Here is a 25,199-nt window from a genome sequence, read left to right as displayed (position 1 = left end):
AAACAAAACAAAACCTCCTTTGGCAAAGAAACTCCGGAACTTGGCACAGGCCCATCACAAGGACATGAACGCCGGACACATGGCCTTCGCAATCTGTTGTGGAGCGCTGGGAGAGCGATCCCACTCCTGGATGATGTGTGTCCTTGGGCCACGGCTCGACCCCAGAGGCTCTGAAGAGGTGCCGCGGGAGGCGTGGCATGCCCAAGCATGGGCTGGACGGGAGCAGGGCTGGAGTGACATGGAAGACAGGCCCTCCTCCGGACCTGCACGCTTCGGAAGACCCAACAACGCAATGTTGGTCTTGTGAACAGTCCTCCGACCGTTCCCAGCCCTTTCGGACCTGCCGCAGGGTACGGCACAAAGCGGCAGGCCAGATGGAGGCCAGGTCAGTGAAGACTGGAACATGGATTCAGACGAGACTCAGGAACGACGTAGACTCAGGCATAGACGTGGACTCAGGACGAGGTGCAGGATCCATAGACGTGGACTCAGGCATAGATGCAGGATCCTTAGACGTGGACTCAGGCATAGACGTGGACTTCAGGAACGAGGTGCAGGATGCATAGACATGGACTCAGGCAAGACGTGGACTCAGAAACGAGGTGCAGGATGCATAGACATGGACTCAGGCAAGACGTGGACTCAGGAACGAGGTGCAGGATGCATAGACGTGGACAGGCACAGACGTGGACTCAGGTCGAGGTACTGGATGCACAGAGGTGGAGTCAGGAACGAGGGCTGAAGGAAGACATGGGCACCGTCCCTCAGGGCGCCCTACTCAGACCACCCGCGGGACTGAGTCGTGGACCACCCTGCCTCATGCGCGCCCTACTCAGCCCTGGAAGGCTGGTCGCGGACCACGCAGAGAGCGGGAGAGCACAGGAAAGAGGAAGCAGGTTCGCTGCACTCCTGGCAGCACTAGGCAAGGATACGCTGCTCTCCTGGCAGCACAAGGCAAGGATACGCTGCTCTCCTGGCAGCACAAGGCAGGTTAAAGCATCAGGATCAGGAACAAGGATATCTGGAACAGCAGGAACATCAGGACTGGAACACAGATACTGGAACAGGAGACACACCTCAGGGCTGGAACATGGACATCAGGAACAGCAGGAACAGCAGGACTGGAACACAGATACTGGAACAGGAGACACACCTCAGGGCTGGAACATAGACATCAGGAACATCAGGACTGGATCAAGAGACAGACCTTGGGACTGGAACGGCAGGCAGACATCAGGACTGGACGAGGAGCTCCGACAGGTAACACGAAACACAGGACCTTGCAGAAGTGCTGGAACACGGACGACTTCCTGGAGCGAAGGATCTCAGGAGTGACCAACTCCTTGCGAAGGCAAAGACACACTGAAAGCTGAGCCCTTTAGTAGGGCTGAGGTGGACAACGCCCAGGGAGGGGTCAGCAGGGGGCCACACCTGGCTGGCCCTTTAAAAGGAGCAGAGAGGCGCGCGCCCGCGCCCTAGGAAGCTGGAGAGAAGAGCTGGAAGCTGGTGGCGTCCTCAGCCACGTGGAGGGCCCAAGGAAGCCGCAGATCAGCCCTGGACTGGAGCTGGGTGAAGGCAGGTCACTGGAGCAGCTCCCAGCTGCAAGGACAGAAGCAGGAGGAAGCAGAGAGAGGTAAGGCTGGCTGCAGAGGAAGCGGGGGAAGGGCTGACTGCAGGAACGGCTCCATGCCGTGAAGACAGCAGGCAGAGCAGAGAGCTGAAGCAGGCTGCAGGCACTGGCAGGGACGGCTTCCCAGCCAGGCAAGGACCTGGACTGAAACAGGCACTGGGAGAGACGGCCTGCTCGCTGAAGTTCCCGGGATCGCAGCAGCACGTCGGGGAAAGGCAGAGACAGCAGCCGAGGAGCAGACCGCATGGCAACAGCTGTGGGAACGGCCCCAGCTGATTCAGGGAGAAAGAAGCAGCCCGACTGGCTGTGGCTGTAACAAGGTAAGAGCCTGCCCACGCTCTTGTGGGCAGGAGTGTAACAGATGGTATATAAAAGCAATAAATACATTAATTATATAAACTTCAGATTTCTTCTGCTACTAAAGAAGCGAGGAACCTTTGCATTGTGTGATGTCGCCAGCCAGACAAGAAAAGGGAGGTTCCAGCAGCCCACTCTGAACTGAAAAGCTTCATTGTACAATTTCCATTCTCTGGGATCCAGACTCCGTCTGCTGAGAAAGTCGGGTTTTACATTGTTTTTTCCTGCAATGAGTTAGGCTGAGGTCTCCTGAAAATGTACTTCCGCCCATTCCATGAGTTGGGCTATTTCCCGCAAAACATGCTGGCTCTTGGCTCCTCCCTAATGATTGATATAAGCCTCCGTCATCGCATTGTCTAACATACAGGCTGATTCAGTAAAGTCCGCGGGAGAGCGGGCGAACGCCTGCTCTCCCGGCGCTCGCACAGGCCACTCACCTGTGCGCGCGATGCAGTATTTAAATTAGGCCCGCCGGTAGAAACGGGCAAAAGGAGCGGCAGCTGTCAGCGGGTCTGACAGCCGATGCTCAATTTTGTCGGCGTTGGTTCTCGAGCCAGCTGACAGCCACGGGCTCGGAAACCGGACGCCGGCAAAATTGAGCGTCCGGTTTTCGAACCGATAGCCGCCGGCCAACTTCAAAATTTTTTTGTTTATTTTTATTTTTTTACTTTTTTTAGCCTTCGGGACCTCCGACTTAATATCGCCATGATATTAGGTCGGAGGGTGCACAGAAAAGCAGTTTTTACTGCTTTTCTGTGCACTTTCCCGGTGCCTGAAGAAATTAGCGCCTACCTTTGGGAAGGCGCTAATTTCTGAAAGTAAAATGTGCGGCTTGGCTGTACATTTTACTTACTGAATCGCGTGTGAATACCTAATAGGGCCCTCAACATGCATTTGCATGTTGAGGGCCCTATTAGGTTCGGCGGGTTGGACGCGCATTTTCCGCCCCTTACTGAATAAGGGGTAAGGGAAAACGCGTGTCCAATCAAGGGTTAACAGTGCGCTCCGTCGGACTGTACTGCTCTGTACTCCAGTGCCCCTGACTATCAACTCCTGACGCTGAGCCCTCCAACCCTAGAGGATTGCATCTGTCAAGCATAGTAGCCAGTCCAGTGTTCGTAGGGGAATGTCCTTCCTTAGATGATCCTCTTGCAACCACTATTGCAGATGGATGCTGATCTCTATCAGTAACTGAAGTCATATCAATTAGTTCTGAGACTGTGGACTCCAACGTGCAAGCAGTGTGCACTGAAGAAGAAGCATATACCCTCTTGCCCACGGAACCACCTTTAGGGTGGCTGCCATTGAACTACGCACCTGTAGATAAGATCACACCGCTGAGTGTATTGTTTCTGTCAGTAGTCGCACCTGTGCCATCAGTTTCTGAATGCGGACCTCCGGCAGGAACACCCTGTCTTGCTTCGTGTAGAAAATGAACACCAAGTTACTCCAGTGTCTGAGATGGCTGCAGATTGCTCTTGGCCAAGTTTACCACCCAACCTAGTTCCTGTAGTAAGGGCATCACCTTACGTGAGGCCTGAAAACTCTCTTTCAAGGCTCTTGGCCTGAATTAGCCAATCATTTAAGTACGGGTGGATCAGAATACCATCCTTTCTCAACACTGCCACTATTACCACCATCACCTTAGAGAAGGTCCTGGGCGCAGTGGCCAAACTGAATGGTAGCACTCAAAAACTGATAATGTCACCCCAAAACAGCGAAATACAGAAAACCGTTGATGCTCCAGCTGGTTGGGAATAGGCAGATACTCCTCTGACAATCCAGAGACTTAGGAACTCACGACTGTCTTGCCATTATCAGCAAGCATAAGGTTTTCATGTGGGAACGAGTCACTTGCAAAAGTGGGTGATTCCCTTGAGATTCAGGATAAGGCGAAAGGAATCCTCCTTCTGAGGTACAATGAAATAATTGGAATATCTGCCTGTATTTTCTTGTGACATGGGCACTGGGATCACAGCCCACAGGCTGAGGAGTCTTGACAACTATATTCCACTGTCTTGTCTCTTCTGTGGAGAGCTGCAGGGAGACACTACAAAAATGTCCCAAGGAATGCTGAGAAACTCCAGAGCATAGTCATCTCTTATCACCTTCAGAATCCACTGGTCTGATGTGATCTTGATCCACCTCTGATAAAAAGGAGAGACAGGCGATCCCCTATCTCCTGTTCCTGGGAGTGTGTCAGCACACTCTCATTGAGGGGGTTGGGGGGCACCACTACTTGAGCCCGGGCCCCATCTGGGCTGCCTGGGATGAAGGACTGAGACCGACCCATATGTCGAGTCCTCTGAGAAGCCACTCCTCTCTTTTTTTTTTTTTAAATTCTTTATTTATATATTTCACATTACAAAATCAAAACAATTTTGCATATTAGAAAAATCAGATGAACAGGAGTAAGAAAAAGTCATTTTCTAATGCATTAAGTAAATTAAGTTTTACACATTCTCTGTCCATCCTAATTATTATAAATCAGTATAAATTTATGCATCCGAATTCAGTGATCCGAAATATCAGAGAGAACATAGGAAATCATTAAGAATAATTAACATCACGGCATGCTACAGTATATTTCATTAATTACTGGGTGTTGATGTTAGGGGCATTTTCAATTTAAGGAAATCATTTAATTGTTGAGGAGTAAAAAAGATGTTAATCTCGGCTCCCTTTTTTATTATACATTTGCATGGAAATTTTAATTTGAACCCAAAACCCAAAGTAATCACTTGCTGACGAAGAGTTAAAAACTCTCTTCGCCTGCCTTGAGTAATGGGAGAGATATCCGGAAAAACTTTTACATTTTCACCATAAAAATTAGTAGGAAATTTGTTGAAATAGTTTTTCATGATAAGTTGAAGATCTATCGTTGATATTACTGACACCAATAATGTGGCCCTATCCACCACTTCTGCAGTAGAATCTTCCAGAAATTCAGTCAAATTTTCTTGGATATTTATTTTATTGGCTGCAGACTTAGATTTTGGTAAAAAGAAGCACTTATTTATTTATTTTTTTTAAATTTATTATTTATTAATTATAACATTTACAGCATAAATGATATAAAAAGGCAATCCAGAAAAAAAGTATACCATACAATCATTACACGATGTATTAACAATAGGTTACTAGCCCACGTCTAGGAGGAGGGGAGAGGCTAAATCAAGCGTGCTTTTTAATTCTTATACAACCCTTACTCCTTAAACATTATATTAATTGTTCTGAGACTTATCCCTCAAAAAAAGTTCCAAGTGTGAGGGGTCAAGAAATATATATTTATTATTTTGATATATTACCTGGCACTTGCAGGGAAATTTCAGGAAAAAACTCGCTCCAATATCTAGAGCAGTTTGCTTAAAGGACAAAAAATGTTTCCTGCGTGCCTGGGTTACCCGAGACACATCTGGAAAAACTTGTATCTTTTGCCCACAGAAATTAAAATCTTTGTTTTGAAAATATTTTGAAAAGAACAAGTCTTTTTCCAATTTTAATGAAAAAGAAACTAATAATGTTGCTCTGGAAGATATATTGTCCATGGAGTCTTCTAAAAAAGTAGAGACCCCTGCACTTTCCAATATATCAATTCCACCCTCTTGTACTTGCAACGTTGTTCTTTTAGGAGTAAATAATACATTTTCGATATAGTAGGGATTTTCTCCATTTCAAAAGATAAAATCTCTACTGCATATTTTTTAAACAATTCCATAGATGACATTAATCTTGAAATAGGAAAATTTAATAATCTAAGATTATTTGATCTTGCTTCATTTTCTAACAATTCTATCCTATTATGCAGTAAAAGGTTATCCTTAATGGAAGATATACTGGTGGCATGTAAATTATTTACTAGTGGTTCCAAGTTAGCCACTGCCTGTTCTACCTTATTAGTTCTTAAATCTAATTCCTCAAGTTTCGCCATTGCTTCCACCGTAAAAGTATGTACCTTAGATATGGAATTAGATAATTTCTTATCCATTTTTGCCATTAGTCTCCACACATCTAATAACGTAACATTTTCCGGTTCCCCACTATTTTCCTCCCCTTCACTACCCACATCAGGGATAGGTACAGGGCATGGGACTCTGGTATTACTAGCAATAGCAACACTGCCCACCATATGGGTACTCGAATGTATACTTCCTTCCTCTTTGTCCCCCTGTTCACTAAGGATTGGGGTTCCATTTACAGAAGGAGCTATATCTTCATTATCCATCTGTGTATTCTCTCTTACAGGTTGTAAGGGGGGTTGTGTGGATCTGGGACTCAAGGTAACTCCTAACTGGGAATTACCTTCTAAAACGTCCCTCACATAGGACTCACCAACATACACTATGTGGGAGTCCATTAGTCCTTTTCTTCTTGGAGCTGGTGTTGTTGGAGAGGAGGTATAATTTTTGGATTTCCGTTTACGTCCCATAATAAATTTTTATCCAGGGGCGCGCGCCGGTGGCTGCGCGCCGCAGGGCCCTTCAATTTAAGCTGTCCCGGGGCTCCTGCCGATGACGTCACGAGGGACCCACCCACTCGGTCCGGCCTCCCTTCCCTCGATCAGGAGTAAGTAAATAGTTCTTGCCTCTTAATTTGCTGAAAGCAAAACTGGAATCGAGTGCTTCCTGGCACGCCGACCGCACTCTCCTCTCCCCAGTCGGCGCGCCGCAGGGCCCTTCAATTTAAGCTGTCCCGGGGCTCCTGCCGATGACGTCACGAGGGACCCGCCCACTCGGTCTGGCCTCCCTTCCCTCGATCAGGAGTAAGTAAATAGTTCTTGCCTCTTAATTTGCTGAAAGCAAAACTGGAATTGAGTGCTTCTTGGCACGCCGACCGCACTCTCCTCTCCCCCAAGAAGCACTTATTTATCGCTGGCAGTTGTTCTTCCTGTAAGCCAAGTGTCTCTCTCAAATATCTTTTCAAAGAAACATAAGGGCTTTCCCCCAAAATTCGGGGGAAATTCAGAAATCTTATATTCAAATGCCTGGAGGCATTTTCCAATGTTTCAATTCTTCGTGCCATGAATAAATTGTCCTTCACTACTGCAGCTATAAAATTATGGTTTTCAGTTTCTTTTCCTTCCAATTTCTCTACCCTCTTTAGTATTGTATCATATTTTTGGTGATATTCTAAAGAGTTTTGCGAACCTTGCAAAGCCAATGTTTCAACTTTCTCACTCACTCGGTTCACCATTGCTGCGACCCCCACCATCAGGTCCCATAGTGCTGCATTAGTCACATTTTCAGGTCTCTCTGGGATTTTCAAAGGTATATCTATTTGGGGAGTCGACTGTGGTAGTGGCAGAAATATATCCACAGGACTTACCCCAAGATTCCTTTGCCCCAGACCGATAGAAGGTCCCTCATTGATAGTTACTTCATCCGAAGCTGCAAGTACGATATTCCACGTTGTAATCGCTGTACTCAGCGCTGCTGCCTCACCTTGAAGCCCAGAAGCAGTAACCTCAATCAATGGTCCGGGCTGAAACTCAGAGACCGTTCCTTGTGAGGGTGCAGTCCTCAGTTCGGGACTCAGGCTCGTCTCCTCCGGCTGGGCTTCCTCTCTCTGCTGGAGCCGCGCCAAGGGCTCCTCGACTCCTGGAGGTGCTGTAGCTGAGGAGGTAAGGTATCGGGTAATTTCTTGTAAAACCGCCGAAGATGGTGGGGGTGTCGAGGGGTATACCCTGACTTTCCCCTTTCTCTTTGGGGGCATAGTTAGTAGAAAAGGAAATTTTTCAGAGGAAATCAAATAAGCGCCCGATGCCGACTTCTATGCTGCCGCCATCGAAGCCGCTCCTCTCAACGGTCAAAAACTTTTCAAAAATCCCTAGCACGATCTCTCATGCCGAACGAGTGCGGCGCCTGCTTTTAATCTTCTTGTAACTGAGGAATCTGGGACTCACTCCACTTATTGGCCATTTTTTAAAAACTCACTCCCAAACCAGAGTGATCCTTTAAAAGGCCATTTCAGGGTCATGTGATGTGATGTGATGTGAGTGGTAGATGTGCTTGCCTGCCACTCCGGGGCTCCACTCCCTATATCGTATTCTGAACCCCCGTTTTTGTTTCATCTTTTGACTTGTTTTGCTGCGTTTGGCATCTGGCAGCTGTGGATTTTTATGCCCGAGAGCTAGTACTGCTTTATGTCGACAAAAGTGCTCCGCAAAGTCCACTGATCATGGGCACTGGGACCACAGCCCACATGCTGAGGAATCCTGACAACGTACATTCCACTGTCTTGTCTCTTCTGTGGAGAGCTTCAGGGAGACACCACAAAAATGTCCCAAGGAATGCTGAGAAACTCCAGAGCATAGAAGTCGAGGGTGAGCAGATGGCGGATGGTGTTCTTGCTTCCCCCTCCCTGCCAGCCTCGGTCAGTGATGCAGGAAACCTTGCATCTGTGATTTTGACGGCAATGGATGAGAAGTTAAATAAAATCCATTCCAGATTCGACAAACTTCATGATATTTTGGAGGATCACACTCAACAGATTGCTGCAGCAGAGGATCGGGTGGCAGGCATGGAGGACCACGTGCATGAGCTAGAGAAAGAAATGGCGGCAGTCAAGGCAGGCACGGAGAAAAGCAAGGTGAAATTAGAAGATCTTGAAAATCGCTCTTGGAGGAGCATACTTTGATGCATCAGCCTCCCAGAAGAAATAGCTGATAGAGATCTGGGGGGGGGGGGGGGGAGGGGTGTTAGAGCCATGGCTCCCAAAAGGTTTTAGTCTTTCTGCAGTGCTGGGTGCTGTTTGCATTGAGAGAGCACACCCCCTGGGTATGAGGCCCGAGAATCGCACGTGACCCCGACCTGTCACCATGAAATTTCTAAATTTTTCTCATAAAGAAGAGATTTTGCAGCAATACTATTGGGATAAGACTTTAGAATATGAGGGTCATTGCCTCAGTGGCTGTGTTGGCGAAACGAAAATGTTTTTCAAAAATATACTCAACATTGGTGCAGCATCGTTTGTTCTCTTCTCCAGTACCCAGCCAAGCTTCGAGTGACATATCAAAATACCACACATACTTTTGAATTGGCCACTGCAGCGCAGGATTTCCTCCATTCACGGCTGGGATCTATGGAGCCCCGTCTGGAGCTAGCTGTTCGCACGCCGGAGTCTCCTGATAAGGGAGCAGTGTGATAAATCTGCTTGGGCCTTGTTCATTACACAGTTCTGCTGCTTTCGCTAATATCATATAGCTTGATATCCTCTCTTGTTTGTCTCAGAATTTTGCTGATAATGTGATCAGTGGGCTTTGTATCTTAAGGTATATGGAAGGTTGGGGGAGAGTTCTCTATTAATAACGGGGAGTGGGGCCCCTTCACAAGTTCACATGAGCCCCCATTTACTCATAATTGAGCTGATATCCTTTGTTCTTTTGTTGTGGGGTGGGGGAGGGGAAGGGATGCTGGACATATCAAAGTTTTCAGGGTGTTGTTCTTCTTATGACAGATAAAGGGATCTCTTTATGGTACGAAGATGAGACAATTTGCTGGTTTGGGCCTAGGCAGGGGGATCCAGACCAGTTTCTAAAACGTTTGGTCACATTTCTTTCATTAGGAACTACATTCATCCTTAGGATGACTTCTAAGGTCCTTTGTAGTACTTGGAACGTGGGAGGCATTAGCTCAGTGATGAAGCGGTATAAAGTATTGCAGGCACTGAAGCGTTGGGGAACCCATGTGGCTATGTTTCAGGAAACACATTTAGATGCTGTAGAACATGCAAAGTTGCATCAATAATGGGTTGGCACTGTCTATTCATCTCCAGTGAAGGGCAAAAAGGAGGGGGGCGGAAATACTCATTGGGAAGCATATCCCTTTCCAGGATGCCAAGGTAATATCTGATGAGGCAGGGAGATATCTTATAGTGGTCACCTATATGGGAAACCAATTCTGCTGTGTAATATATACACCCCTAATAATTGTAACCATGCGTTCCTTGTGAAGCTAGTGCAGCTTCTATCTCCTTGTGGTCTTATCCCGATGGTGGTTGGTGGGGATCTTCATTCTGTACTAGTTGGACTCTTAGACCATTCTACACCATCTGTTATTTCGATTGGTAGAATGGCTAAGGAGGTTGCGTACCTGTGTGGGGCTTTGGATTTAGTGGATACTTAGAGATCCCTTCATCTCTTAAATAGGGAATATACCCATATCTCTCGAGCCCATGGTACGTAATCTGAAATTGATTACTTTCTCACCATAAGGGCACATTTTCTAAGATTTTAGATTCACATAATGGTCCCTTGATCATTTGAGATCACGTGCCTGTTTGATTCGATTTGGAGGGCTTTCGTCCATCTGTTTTGGGGTCTCCTTGGCACTTTCCGAAATATTTATATAGGGATCTATAGGAAATGGGAGGAATATGAATTGCATAATCATGCACATCAGGATGACCCAATATTATTTTGGAAAGCTGCCAAAGCGGTGATGAGAGGCCATATTATTTCTTATGGGATAGCCCAGCATAGGGCTTTAACATATGAGATATTGGCTCTGGAAAAACAATTGAACCGAGCTAAGGTGCACTATTATCAATGTCTGAACCCAAGATTCAGAGAACATTTTTTGAAATGCAGGTATCTTTCAATACCTTGCTCCATCACAGGGCATGCAAGGGATACCTTGCTCCATCACAGGGCATGCAAGGCATATCACCTTATTACCATGTTTTTCCAACATGGTAATAAGGTGGGTAGACTTTTAGCAAATATCAACAGAAGATGGATGAGAGCTAAATATATAATCTTAATGAGGCATGTCAAAAGCAAGTTGGTAAATGCTAATGAGGACATTGCCAAGGTTCTTCGGGACTATTATCTGAAGCTTTACACAGCGAAACCGAGGTCTTTGAGTGATATTATTTCCTATCTCAATTCATTGCGTCTGCCTTGAGTTACGGAAGACCAATTTAATCGACTTAATAGACCGTTTCAAGTCCAGGAGATTCAATATTTATATACTGCCCCTCTGCCACCTGCTCTCTGACCTAGGATTGAACTTTTTCTTATATGCCGACGACGTTCAAATCCTCATTCCTATCCAAAATACTCTAAATGAAACCCTTCAACTATGGGACTCCTATCTCACATCCATCAATTCTCTCCTCTCCAACCTCCACCTTGCCCTCAATGCTTCTAAAACTGAGATACTCATAATATCTAATCAACCTGAACTTACCCTCCCCAATATTACATCCTCCCCCCACGTCTCATCTCCAACTGTCAGAGACCTTGGCATTGAACTTGACCAGCGCCTCGATTTCAAAGCCCACATTAAATCCCTTCTTAAGGGAGGCTTTTACAAGCTTCACATCATGAAAAAGCTAAAACCACTACTCCACACACAAGATTTCCGTCTAGTATTGCAGACCACTATCCTTTCCAAAGTGGATTACTGCAATTCCCTCCTCCTTGGCCTTCCAGAGTCGACCATCAAACCCCTACAAATCCTGCAGAACGCCATGGCAAGAATCCTAACGAACACACGAAAAAGAGACCACATTACCCCTATACTGAAGGACCTTCACTGGTTACCCATTTCTTTCCGTATACAGTATAAAACCCTCACCATACTACACAACCTCCTCTACAAACCCAACCCCTGGCTCAAGGACTCACCCCACTTCCGCATAACCAACCGTCCTACCAGATCCTCCCACGCAGGTACCCTACATACCCCCTCCCTCAAAATCGCCCATCTCACCTCCACGAGAGAAAGGGCCTTTACCATAGCGGGCCCTTCACTCTGGAATACTCTCCCTACCTTTCTCCGCCTTGAACCCTGCCTGGCCACCTTCAAAAAAGGCATAAAAACGTGGCTTTTCAGAAAGGCCTACCCGGAAACCAACCAAACCTAAACATTTCCACATAATCTACCCCGAAACCTACCAAACCTATACATTCCCACATAATCCCCCCCCCCTCTCAGATTCCCAGCCTCCATCCCCCCCACCCCCACCCGCCCTTTCCCCCCCCCCCCCTTCCTAAGGCTTTCCCTTTTTTCCCCCTCCTTAGGCCTTTTTTTTCCCCCCTCCCTAGGCTTTTCCCCCCTCCCAAGGCTTTCCCTCTCGCCTCTCCTTGCCCGCCCTTCCCCTTTTATCCTCCTATAATTTTACAAAATTGTTCAATTTAGTCCGATATAATCAATCCTATGCTAATTGTCACTAATGTAAATATTCCTTTTTCTGTAAATAAGTTCCTTTTATTTTCTTATGTTAACGGTTGTTTTTTATACTCTCACTCATGCTACCTATCTTTCCCTCTCTCCTTCCTGTCTCCCTTACCCCCCCCCCCCCCCCCCCCCCCTTTCTGGCCTGCTCCCATCCCCCGGCCCCCTGTTTTATTGTAATTTCCTCCTTTAACTGAGTTACTTGTAAACCGGCGTGATGTGCCTCACGAACGTCGGTATATTAAAAGTTGTTAAATAAATAAATAAATAAAATAAATAAATACAGTGAGCTAAGTTATTAAAGACTCCAGGGCCTGATGGTCTTCCTGCAGAATATTATAAATTGTTGGTTTCCAAATTGTTGATCCCATTGGGACAAATGTTTACAGAGCTTATTGATCCACATGGTTCCTCACTTATGCCCAATAGTGCTCTTATCACGGTCATCCCCAAAATGGGAAGAGATCCTTTGCTTCCATCGTCATATCATCCCATTTCCTTGTTACATTTTGATGTTAAATTGTTGGCTAAAATTATGGCAGTCTTGCTATTATCATGCTACATTTAATATCGAAAGACCAGGTGGGTTTTGTGAAGGGTTGTTCTACAGTATTGAATATTCGCAAGATTATTGTGTCATTGATGAGTAGTAAACAACATCGGATCCCTTCTTTGCTACTTAGTTTAGATGCAGAGAAGGCATTTGATACGTTGGAGTGGGACTTTGTGTGGTGGCTGCTGGAAGCCTTTGGGTTCTCAGGCTATTTTGTGCACGTGGTGAGAGCACTATATCTGGCCTCACCCGCCTCTGTAGTGGTTAATGGTTATATTTCCCAGGAATTATCTTTGGGGCAAGGAACTCGACAAGGTTGCCCACTCTCTTCCTTGTTTATTTATTCTTTCCTTAGAACCCCTAATTCAGAAGATTTAAGATAATGGGGATATTCAGGGGATATTTATCGGTAACCAAGGGTCGGAAATGTCCAAGCTTTCGATTTTTGCTGACAATAGTTTTCTGCATATCGCTAATCCACACCAGTTGATTTCTGCTCTTTTTTAAATTTTTTTTTTATTTAACGAGTTTTATATACAGTCATTCGGAATCATCAAAAATAACGCCATCATAACGCTGTACAAAATATAAGGTTACAGAAATGAGTGGGTAAACAGGGTTTCAAGATACAAACTGTTCTTAAGCAAAGGTTATAACATGTATAATGATACAGAAAATTTATAGAAACATAGATGTGATGAATTTCATTTCTTGAAGGAGGATTGGAATGTGAAGTAATTTTGTTGTTCATTGGGTGAATTGGTATGCTTTGTTGAACAACCAAGTTTTTAACTCTTTTTTGAAGCTTTTTAGGTTTTCTTGAGTTCTAAGCTCAGTTGGTAGTGACTTCCAAATTTTTGGGCTGCCAAGGGAGATTGCTCTGTTTTGGCAGAGATAAGTAACTACGGGAGACTAGTGGGATTTAAACTGAATTTAGAAAAGTGTGAGGCATTATCTACCACTGATGAGATTCATACCTCCTGGTCAGGGACCTTTCCTATGTGCTGGGTGCAGGACCTTTTCTCCTATTTGAGTATTATATTGCCTAGAGACCTGGTGCGAATACAATCCGTGAACTTTCAGAGAGTTTTTTCTTCTATGGATAGTTTGCTGAAAAGTTGGAAGGATTTTCCTGTATCATTGGTGGGTAGGGTGAATCTCTTTCAAATGATTGTCCTGTCAAAATGGTTATACATGCTTCAAACCATCCCCTGTTATCTGACTCATCATAATCTTAAACGGTTAGAACGTTCTGTACATTTATATCTGTGGAAGATTAGGAAGCCAAGAATGGCGTGGGTCAAGTTGTCATGGAAATAGGACCAAGGAGGCTTGGGGCTTGCAGATATAAAACTATACAATGTGGTGTATAATTTACATCATGTGGCAGATTAGTTATTAGACATGGATTTCTATACTCCTATTGAATGGGAGAAGAGGGCTTTCTCATGCCAGCTTAGGCTACGTGTTGCATTCTTCATGGAGGTCACTAACTTTATAGACTGTTGAGGTAATCCCTTAGTTGTTCCTTTATTATTCCCTTGGAGGTATCTTTGTTCCTCTTTGAAGTTAAAGAGTAAACTTTCTCAATTTTTACCCTTGATTGCTAATGCAGCATTTATTCCTGGTACTTCCTACGAGGCTTTTTCTAGTTGGATAGCTAAAGGGTTGAAAGGGATTTCACAATTCTTGTCTGAGGAGGATGGCCTAAAATCTTTTTTGGACATGAAGTTGGAATATGATTTGGAGAACAAGTATTACTTTGCTTATTAACAGGCTAGAAGTTATGTTTACTCTCTGAAGGTCTCAGATTGAGGGGCTCATAATCAGGCCCTCTTGTCAGATATGTTTGAAATAGAGGACCCTGCATACCACTCCATCTCACAATTTTATCACCAATTGTCAGATCAATTGTTTGGAGTCCACACTTGTCAAGTGGAAGGCAGAATTGATGATAGAGCTCACTACCTAACAATTCACACTCTGTTTTAAAAGAATAAAGTCCCTTTCTTGTAACATGGATTTGTGAGAACTGCAGTATAAGTTTTTGATGCGCTATTTTTGGTCCCAGAAGAAAGCATCTTGCATGTCAGTCACAAGTTCAGAAATATATCATAAATGTTCCTGTTCCATTGGTACCTTGGGACATCAATTTTGGAGTTGTCCTCAGATACATGGCTTCTGGAAGATGGTGCAGAACTATATTTTCCAGATTACCAGTATGCTCCTTCCTTTCCAGGCTGATGTGATGCTTTTTGATAATATATGGAGAGTGGTGTTGGGTAAACATTATATTAGATTGGAGGAATCAAATACATGCTCTATGAAAGAATGAAAAGTATTTTGATCAAGTTGACCTGACAAGGAAACGTAAGTTATTTCTCCTCGTTTAGGAACTTTACTTGCAATCTTTGTCTCCAAGAGCTTGGGGTGTAATACTTAATGATTATTAGCTCTTTTCTTTGTCTTTATCTGGACAACACCTTTACTGATCACTGTTGGGGGGAGGGGGTTTGGTACTCTGGGGACCTGTTTGATTGGGAGGGGTTATGGTACATGTATAGTGCACAGACATTGAAAGTGTACACCAATGTTTCAGATCCTGTTTTTATGTTATAGCTGCGTCTTATGTACCTATTTCTTTGAAATTCCTTAATAAAAATATTTAAACATAAAAGGCCATTTCATAAGATTAGACTTTGAAATTGTCTTGGCACTAATTCATCAGCCTTAGCTGATGTTCAATCCTGCTTAGCTTCCGAGATCAGACAAAATTGGGCGCATCCAGGGTGGTGAGGCCATAGGGCACTGCCTTGAAATTCAAACCAAATTCATTGACTTCCTGAGAGAGAGCAAGCAAGAGCGATCCACCAGTGAGCAGCATGAGGCCATCTGCAATTCATTGCTACCGCCTCAAGGCCTGCTTAGCCTCAATTCTCCTATCCTGTGCCTCCTTCAAACCACTCCCCCTTCCACAGGGATAATCATCTGCTTGGTGACGGCAACTATTCTCTCTCTGCCGGATCCAGGGTGTACAGTGCTACCAAGGCTAGTCCCTCTTTAAAATTAGCTTCCGGGGCACCCCATTCAAGATCAATCAATTTTTTAATTCAACCATAATGCTTTATGTAAGGAATCTAAATGGGATTCTTGTTTGGCTCCAACCCAGGAGGAATTTCCCATCCTTCAGGGAGTAAGAGTCGTCTTCATCATCCATGCCATCCATGCTATCAGTGTGACCCGCAGCAGGTGTAGATGTGCACCGAAGCTTACCTGCAGCACCAGGTATGTGGGGATTCACAGTTTGTGATCCTGAACTCTTAGGCCTGCCATGTTGGCGACTGAGCAAAAACTGCGAGAGGGGCCTAGCCAAAAGGCTGCTCAATCTGCCAAGCTGTTTCGTGGCCAACTTGCATGTAGAAAAGTGTATTAACACTGCCGCGGTCCATGCCAAAACTAGGGGCCATTGGTCCTGCGCCCACTGAGTAGCTTTCCACTACTGACAAACCAGTTAGTAGTGGAACGGAGAGACGAGGAGCAAGGTGCCCAAAAACCAAGCGAAACCTCTGGAAGGATCCCCTCTCCAGCCCCATTCCCGCATCATGCTGGGAAGGGTGGGCTCAGTTAAAGCAGCCAGCGATAACTCTACTTGAGCCTGCAAGCAGTGCTGACACAAGTTAGGGGGAACGCCAAGCTGAGATGCCTGAATATGGCAAGCAGCACAAAGGTAAACACCCACTAGCAGCACGCTCCCAAGTTATCTGACAATTGAGCGCCCAGCTGCATGCCCATACAAGTAAGTGTGGACAGGGCACCCAAAAACAAGGTCTGACCAATAAGCATCCAAAATATAGATGCACAATACATGGTCCAGGTAGGCGCCCACCTGAGCATGCATCCGGGTGCGCAAGCGCGAACTGATGTCAGACACTATTTTGCGGCAGACTTGTGTGCAGAAAAGCGTGTGAATGCTGCTGCGACCTACCACATGGCGTGTAAGCAAAGCCTGAGAGCGGGGCCTAGCCAAAATGCTGTTCAACCTGCCAAGCTGCCACAACTCCCCAAGCTCCCTTGGAGTCGGAAATGGACGTCAGATCAGCGTGCCGAGGCTCGAGACCAGAAGGGGAATGGAAACCCTCACTCCTTTTCTTTTTATTCATTCTTTACCTGAGTTTAGCCCGTCTCAGCTGAGTACAGAGACGGTCTCCGGCTGTGGGGGGAGAGGGCAAAGGCATTCACCGCTGCGCTAGGCTTCCTGCACCACCTAGTCTCTCAGCTGTTTCTCTCTCTCTCTAGAGCTAAGTCCACGCTGTAAAACCAGCTACTGGACCAAGGCACTCTACTGAGGGAGGGATCTGCAGATATTACCTCAGTAAAACTGGACTGAGGGAGGAACCAAAAGGTATTACCACAGGAGAGTGGGGCGAATTAATCTTCTTCATTTCTCCTTCCATTTTCTATTTTTTTTAAGCAATCCCCATTAGGGAGATGCATATCCACCATCTGCTGGAGGTGGAAAATACTGGTGGGCTGATGTCAATGCAGGGGTATATATACCGTGACGTCAGATTTGCTCCGTCTTCATTTGCTGGTAGGAGTGCATAATCCCACTGGTGTGGATTAACCTGTCTGAATGCTAAGAAAGTACTTCTTTAGCATTTTCCCAAAAGACAGATTAGAAAGGAAAATCCTTAGTACAGGCATAGGTAACTCTGGTCCTGGTGTGCCACAAACAAGTCTAATTTTCAGATATATGAAATGAATATACGTGAGTGTATTTGCCTACACTGACACCATTGCCTACCCCTGCCTTGGAATATCTGGTGCGAAACAAATAAATACAAGGTATCAAAAAATATAGCCAAATTCATACCTTCTCTCTCTGTTGTCAGCTTTTGTTTAAGAAGGTGATTTACAATGGCACTCATGCCTATGAAACACTGTTGACCCATTGTATTCCAGTTCATGCCACTCAAGACACTAATCGCCTCATAGATCTCATCATAACGAATGTACTGGTGGATGATCTCCACAGGGCCCAGTTGTCCTCTTGTGATGGCACCTGTTTCAAGAAATATTGAAACCAAAGGTGTTTTCAGAAATTGAAATGGTAAAAATAGAATTGCTGGTGTGTAATTTTTTATACAGAGAGAGCAAAATAGTATTCATACCATACATACAAACAAGTTGCAATTATTTCTAATAAAAAAACACCAATATTCAAAATGTCTGTTTCTGAAAAATGTATACTGCAATGGGGAAAACAACAAAGAATAAAATATACAATATTAAGTGAAACAATGAGGTCCATATTCAGCCACTGTGTGACTCGGCTAGTTACCTGGATAAACCTATCCAGCTAACTTAGCCTGGCATACCGCTGAATATACCCAGCTATCCTACAGATAGCCAAATAAGTATCTGGCTAACTTTAGGACAGGTCTACAAGTTGACGAGACTTAACCGGATACGTTATCTAGTTAACTCTGAATATTAGAGTTAGCTGGATAACTTATCCAGCTAATTCAGCTCCTCCCAGTTATGCCCTCAACCCTCCTGCCAATTAGCCAGTTAACTATTTAGCTAGTTAAGTTGTTATCTGGCTAAAAGACGAGTGGCGCTGGTTTATCCAGCGCCATGAGAATAACATGGGGAAAGTGCGCGAGAGGTGAGAGGGCAAGGCGGGAAAGGAGGATAGTAATAAAGGAGGGGAGGGGGGAAAAAGAGCGGGCAGTTACAGGAAATTTTGAAACCGCCTATCTTGATTGGTCAAGAGATCGGTGACGCAGTCATAGGCAGTCGGCAGTGTAAGAGAGCAGCACGTTGGAAGGGAACATGCTGATTTCTGTGAGGGAAAAAAGATAATAAAGAAGTTAGTACCAGGGATGAGGAGAAGTGGGGAGAGAGGTGGCAGGCCGGCGCCTACCAGCGGAGCGGCGAAAAAATGAGGGCATCATGGCGTGGTCGCAGGGAGGTTCACGAGACCAGTGACCGCAAGGGTAGGGACTCCCCCTGCTACTGAGGCATTGCCAGCCAGCCGATATGCAGCCAGTTAGGGCGAAAGTGTCCCAGAAGCGGGGGATGGTGCCGGTTGGGACTCAGAATAGGTGGGGGGTGGAGCAACGGATTTCCTGCTTGACCTGTCCCTTCACTTGCCAGGGTCAGAGTTGGATGCCCCAGAAAGGCGGGAGAACGTTTGGAGAGGCAGTAGATCGGAGGCGGAGACTGCAGGGACCCCTCGAGTCAGCGCCCAGACACCCAAGGTACTGGAGGTGAGAGTTCAGCAGGCAGTGATGCAGCAAGGTTTAGCAGCGAAGTACGCGGGCAGACAGATCGAAGGGGGACAAGGCAGGCAGGGCCGCGAAGGCTCAGCGGAAGTGGAGTGCGAAAGGGGAGGCCAAGTGGTGAGGAAATGCGCCCAGACCACGGAGAAGCTGATCTGAGAAGAAGTGGGGGCCCACCAGGCTTCGGAAGGCGATGGAGCAGAGAACAAGATCCCGAGGAAGGGGCAGCGGACAAGGCATACGGTGAGTGTGGTGTTAGACCAGAGGCAGACGTAGGAAGGCGGCAGGGTTGGAGCCAAGGTGGGGGATATGGGTTCCCTTACGTGCCTTTTGCAGGTGCGCAAGGTTTCGGGGGTTGGCCAGACGGTGCGCAGAGCTGGGGAGGAGGCACGTCCATTGCCAGACAAAAGTACGAGGCAACTGAAGGCAGAGCGGTCTGTGATTTCTCAGGTAGCAATGCCAGGAGGATAACCAAGATCAGGGTCGGAAGGGAGGGGGCACAACATAGGGAGTCTGGGACGGATACTTTGGCCGGTCTTTTTGTCTCTGCAGGAACAAGGGAGCAGGAGTATCCTGGGCCGTCGAGGAGAGAAGCCTGGAGGGAGAGACAGCCGGAGGATGCCGGACAGGACATGCCGCGTGGTGGTTCGCAGGAAGGAGGAGGCAGAGCAGCAGCAAGGAGCATGATATCCAGTGCTGAAGGAGGTAAAGAGAGGGAGGGTCATGGCAACAGGAGGCGGGGAAAAAAGGATACAAAAGTGGAATGGGTTCTTCCTCTTCAAGTTATTCTACTGATAGCAGTTCTTCGACAGAGTCTTCCTCGGACTCCAGAGCTAGGCGAAGAGAGGTGCATACCAGCGGACTAGGGCCGAGCCAAGATATGGGACTCCCAGCGCTGGCATCTCTGACTGAGTTATGGGAGGGGGTACCAGGCAAATTACGGAGTAGAATCAAGAGGTGAAGATACGTGAACATTTTTCAGTTATTGGAAGAGCGGAGTGGAAGTAAGAGACGATGTAGGAAGGGCAGTAAGAAGAAGAGCGACGGAGAGACGAGGAGCAAGGTGCCCAAGAATATCCTTAACTGGATGAGGGGTTTCCTACGCCTAGCCAGCGTTGTAGGGCATTACAACCCGGAGCAACACGGTGCACTCCTAGCTTATGGTGACAGTATCCTTGGGGCATTTAAGGATTACGAAGGTTGGGCTTGGCTCAACTATGATGAAAAGTTCAGGGAAAAGATGACGGGCAATAGATTTATATCTTGGGGTACGCAGGACATTAACTTATGGCTCACTCAGATGACCAATAAAAGTGCGAGGCAAGGAAATACAGGGACGGAGGGAGCGGAAGGTTCAGGGGGAGGAATTGGGGGTGGGGGGCAGGTGGCAATATATGGGTGGACAAAAAGCCGGGAAGCAGCAGTCAAGGGAGCACAGAGAAAAAAGGGTTACAGGCAATTAATGACGTGTGTTGGAGATACAATAGAGCTACCGGTTTATTTCCAGAGTGCAAGTTCAGACATGCTGGCACGGTATGCAATGGTGCACACCCCAGCGCCAAGTGCACCCAGGCAAATGCCAAGGTGACCATGAAAGGGCAAAAAATGTAAGGCCGATCGCAGTTTGAGTGACAGAGGGAAGGGCATAGACGAGCGGGTGCTGGGCATGGGGGGGGGGGGGGGGGGGGGGGGTTTAGGGTGGGATAAGTCATGGGGAGATAGGGGACAGGAGTACGTCCTTAGATCAGGATAGGTATGGGGGTGAATTGAGGTAAATCAAATGCCCAGCAAGCAGATATTGGGGAGAGGGATAGGGTTAGGGGAGCAGGGGAATGATAAGGGTTTCGAGTGGAGTTGGGAGGTCACTGTTTTACAATAGTAGCAAACAGGGCATAAAAAAAAAAAAAAGAAAGAAAAGGGGGAGCGTCACAGGGTGTCACAGGATAGAATAGGAATAATGGAAGTTGATCATTTCTTTCTTCATGTAAGGTTTAAGATGTTCCAGGAGATGGAAGGACAGCAGTGATTTTCTGGACAGACAGGAGGACAACGAATGGGCGTTTATTCAAAGCTCTGTTGCCCCTAATACATGGAGGGCATATTTAAAAGGAAGTGCAGCAGTGATGAGTTATTTACAGCAATGGGGGTGGACCGGGGGTCAGGTGTCAGAGAACTTTTTGGAGGGTTTTTTGTTGTGGGCAAAACAATCAGGTTATTCAGTGGCCACAGTTCGATCACAATTGGCCGGTTTCTCCTTTTTCCAAAAGCTGAAGGGTGGGGGTAACCCCATGCAGAGTTTCAGATTGCGGAGGGTAATTGGGGGATGGCAAAGGGCTTCAGGTAACCGTAGGGACAAAAGGTTACCAATTCGATATGAAGATCTGATTAGGGTATCGGGGCAGTTAGCACAGGTATGCTTGTCCGGATTTGAGGTGGCATTATTTCGAGTGGCGTTCTCATGGGCATTTTTCGGTGCCATGCGCATCAGCGAATTAGTGGCTCACTCACGTAATAGTATGGAAGAGAAAGGACTTATGGTACAGTGTGTTCATGTGTTGTCAACGTCGGTAACACTGTTCCTCCCAAAGTCTAAGACCGATCAAACAGGGAGAGGAGTTTACATCAAGCTGTTACCAGCAAAGAATGAATTAGCATGCCCAGTGCAGACGGCATTAGAATATCTTCGGATGTGTCCTCTTGTGGAGGGTTCCTTCCTGGTACACGAAGATGCGCCAGCGTTGACAAGATATCAGTTTGCGCAGGTCTTATGTCGGATGGCAGTAAGGATGGCAGGGATGCTAGGAGGTACAGTTCACATTCCTTTCGGATCGGAGCAGCGACGTCAACGGCTGAAGCCGGGTTGCCAGAGGCAGGGATACAACGCATAGGAAGATAGAAGTCCAATGTTTTTAGGGGATATATTAGGATGGGAAAGAAGGATTAGGAAGAGCAAGCCGGAGGGTAAGCAAAAGGGTGGCAAAAAAAAAGAGAGAGGGAGGAATGTTTTGCACTAACGCGTGTGTCTTCTGTTTCAGAGCTTTTGGGGAGAAAGCATGGGACCGGATGTGCCTGGATTGTGGGCCATTCGTTTATTCATAGAGCCCAGAGATGAGCCTTGAAATGCCCTTATGGAGAGAACTTGGATCTGGAATGTATGGGATGGCAGCTGGCATGGTTCAGTCGGAGGGGCATGCACTGGGACGATCTGCTGACATTTATACAGGAGAGAATTGAAATGTGGAGTACACCAAACATACTGCTTAACCATCTCGGCGGCAATGACATCGGTTCTAAAACGTGCCGTGCCCTACACACCTGTATGAAGAAGGATCTAGCACAGGTTATGATTAGGTGGCCACAGGTGTGCGTGGGTTGGTCGGACATTATAGTCCGGTTGAAGAATAAGGAAGAAGCAATTTGGAACTCAGGGGTCAAAAAATTAAATAGGCAGATGGGGAAGTGGATGGGATGGGAAGGGGGATTTTGGGTAAGACAATCTTGGTCTTGGGAGGTAGAAGCAGGCTTGTTTAGTGGTGACGGGTTCCATTTATCGGAAGTAGGGATGGACCTATTTAACAATGCACTACAAGAAGGTTTGGAGAAGGAGATTAGCAAATGGTAACAGGCCACAGTGGGGGAACAAGCCGACTGGGTCTGTTTGTTAGTGGCGGAAAACCCGAGCCCATGTTATGTTGGAATTTTGGGGGTGGGGGCGATTTGGTTGGTGGAGGGGGGGAGTGCCTCATGTAGTTGGGGGGGGGGGGCTGCTACACAGGAAGACCGGAGAACCATTAGGCTAAGGTTCACGGTAGAGCTTGCTCTCGCTGGTTCGAGGCGGAGCAGATGGAAGAGGGGAGGGGCAGCTCCACCATTGGGGATTAAGGTGGTGGAGGACCAAGGTAACGGGTAGGGGAAGGGAGCATTGGGGGAGGGGTTAGGTTATGGTCAAATTTGTTGTACGGGCTCAGGTTAGTTAGTTGGTTATTAAACTGCGGCCTATTTTAAAGCCATCAGGTTGTGTTTTCATTGGGGGGGGGTTGCATGGGACAGGGATCAAGCGCAATGTCTTTCTTCCCTATGTTAGTGGTGGCCGCTGATCCTGGGCACATATTCAGTCAAAACCTATTTGGCTAAATGGCGCTTAATATGGACCTCAATATGCTCATTTTTTAAATTGGAAGTTCAACACAGCAAGAGAGTTTGGTTCTAAAACTGCTAAGAAAAAATTTTCACTTAAAAGCTTACAAATATGAGAAAACAGTTTCAGTGCACAAACACTAAATATCAACTGCTTACAAAATATATTAAAATGGGGTAATATGTAATTTCTCTTTGACAAAAGACAAATCCCATTATTCATTATGGGGCGGATTTTAAAAGCCCTGCTCGCGTAAATCCGCCCGGATTTACGCGAGCAGGGCCTTGTGCGCCGGCGCGCCTATTTTCCATAGGCCTGCCGGCGCGCGCAGAGCCCCGGGACTCGCGTAAGTCCCGGGGTTTTTTGTCGGGGGCTGGGCCGATCGACGCAGCGTTTTGGGGGCGGGATGCGGTGTTTCGGGGGCGGGCCCAGGGGCGTGGTTTCGGCCCGGGGCGGTCCGGGGGTGTGGCCGCGCCCTCCGGAACTGCCCCTGGGTTGCGTCTCGGCGCGCCAGCGGCCCGCGGGGATTTACTTCTCCCTCCGGGAGGCGTAAATCCCCGGACAAAGGTAGGGGGGGGGGTTTTAGATAGGGCCGGGGGGGTGGGTTAGGTAGAGGAAGGGAGAGGAAGGTGAGTGGAGGGCGAAAGAGAGTTCCCTCCGAGGCCGCTCCAATTTCGGAGCGGCCTCGGAGGGAATGGAGGCAGGCTGCGCGGCTCGGCGCACGCCGGCTGCCCAAAATCGGCAGTCTTGCACGCGCCGATCCTGGATTTTAGCAGATACGCGCGGCTACGCGCGTATCTACTAAAATCCAGCGTACTTTTGTTTGCGCCTGGAGTGCGAACAAAAGTACGCGAACGCGCCGTTTTTAAAAATCTACCCCTATTTGTTGCCAAAAGACGTATAAAGATTTGAATATTAGACTACATAGATTCTCTATTTATTTAAATTCTTTATTTAAATTCTACTTTCTTCCATAAGAAATAGGTTCTAGAATGTTTGCTTCCTCTCCAAAAGTGAATACTGACAGTGGTGTCGTTACCACTGGGCAAATGAGGTCAATGCCCCAAGTCCGAACATCAGTGCCTCAAATCTCATCCATAGCGTAACATAAGATATACTGGGTCAGACCAAAGGTCCAGGAAGCACAGTATCCTGTATCCAATAGTAGCCAATCCAAGTCACAAGTACCTGGCAAGTATCCAGACATTAAATAGATCCTATGCTAGAAATGCCAGCAATAAGCAGTGACTTTTCTCTATTGATTAATAGCAGTTTATGGACTTCTCCTCTAGGAACTTATCTAATCCTTTTTTAAACCCAGCTACACCAGCTGCATTAACCACATCTTCTGGCAATGAATTCCAGAGAATAATTGTGCATTTATTGAAAAACAATTTTCTCTGATTTGTTTTAAATGTGCTACTTGCTAACTTCATGGAGTGCCTCTAGTCCTTGTATTATCCGAAAGAGTAAATAATTAATTCACATTTACCCATTCAAGCCCTTTCATGACTTTATAGACCTCTCTCATATCCTCCCTCAGCCATCTCTTCTCCAAGCTGAACAGCCCTAACCTCTTTAGCCTTTCCTAATAGGCGAGCAGTTCCAAGACCTTTATTATTTTGGTCATCCTTCTCTGTACTTTCTTCAGTACAACTATATCTTTTTTGAGATGCGGCAACCAGAATTGCACACAATATTCAAGATGCAGTCTCTTTCCCATTCCTTCCTAATAATTATTAACATTCTCTTTGCTTTTTTGATCGCCACAGCACATTGAGCCGATGATTTCAATGTAATATCAACCATGATGCCCAGATCTTTTCCTGGGTGGTAGCTCCTAATATAGAACCTAACTATTGTGCAACTACAGCATGGGTTATTGTTCCCTATATGCATCACCTTGCACTTGTCGACATTATATTTCATCTGCCATATGGACGCCCAATCTTCCAGTCTCGCAAGGTCCTGCAATTTATCACAATCCACTTGTGATTTAACTACTCTGAATAATTTTGTATCATTTGCAAATGTGATCACTTCACTCATCATACCCTTT

The 25,199-nt window shown here is 46.5% G+C and overlaps 1 protein-coding gene across 2 annotated transcripts in view; it reads right to left on the bottom strand.

Moving 5' to 3' along the window:
* Nucleotides 1-25,199, bottom strand: part of WDPCP (WD repeat containing planar cell polarity effector) — a 714,814-nt gene that overhangs the window by 275,019 nt on the left and 414,596 nt on the right. For both annotated transcript variants that reach the window (XM_029593664.1, XM_029593663.1), the window contains exon 11: nucleotides 17,592-17,780. In XM_029593664.1, the coding sequence (XP_029449524.1) occupies nucleotides 17,592-17,780 (189 nt within the window). The remainder of the gene's footprint in view (nucleotides 1-17,591; nucleotides 17,781-25,199) is intronic.

Source organism: Rhinatrema bivittatum, chromosome 3 (assembly GCF_901001135.1).
Source record: "Rhinatrema bivittatum chromosome 3, aRhiBiv1.1, whole genome shotgun sequence".
Taxonomy (NCBI): domain Eukaryota; kingdom Metazoa; phylum Chordata; class Amphibia; order Gymnophiona; family Rhinatrematidae; genus Rhinatrema; species Rhinatrema bivittatum.
This window is presented reverse-complemented; position numbering and strand designations above follow the sequence as displayed.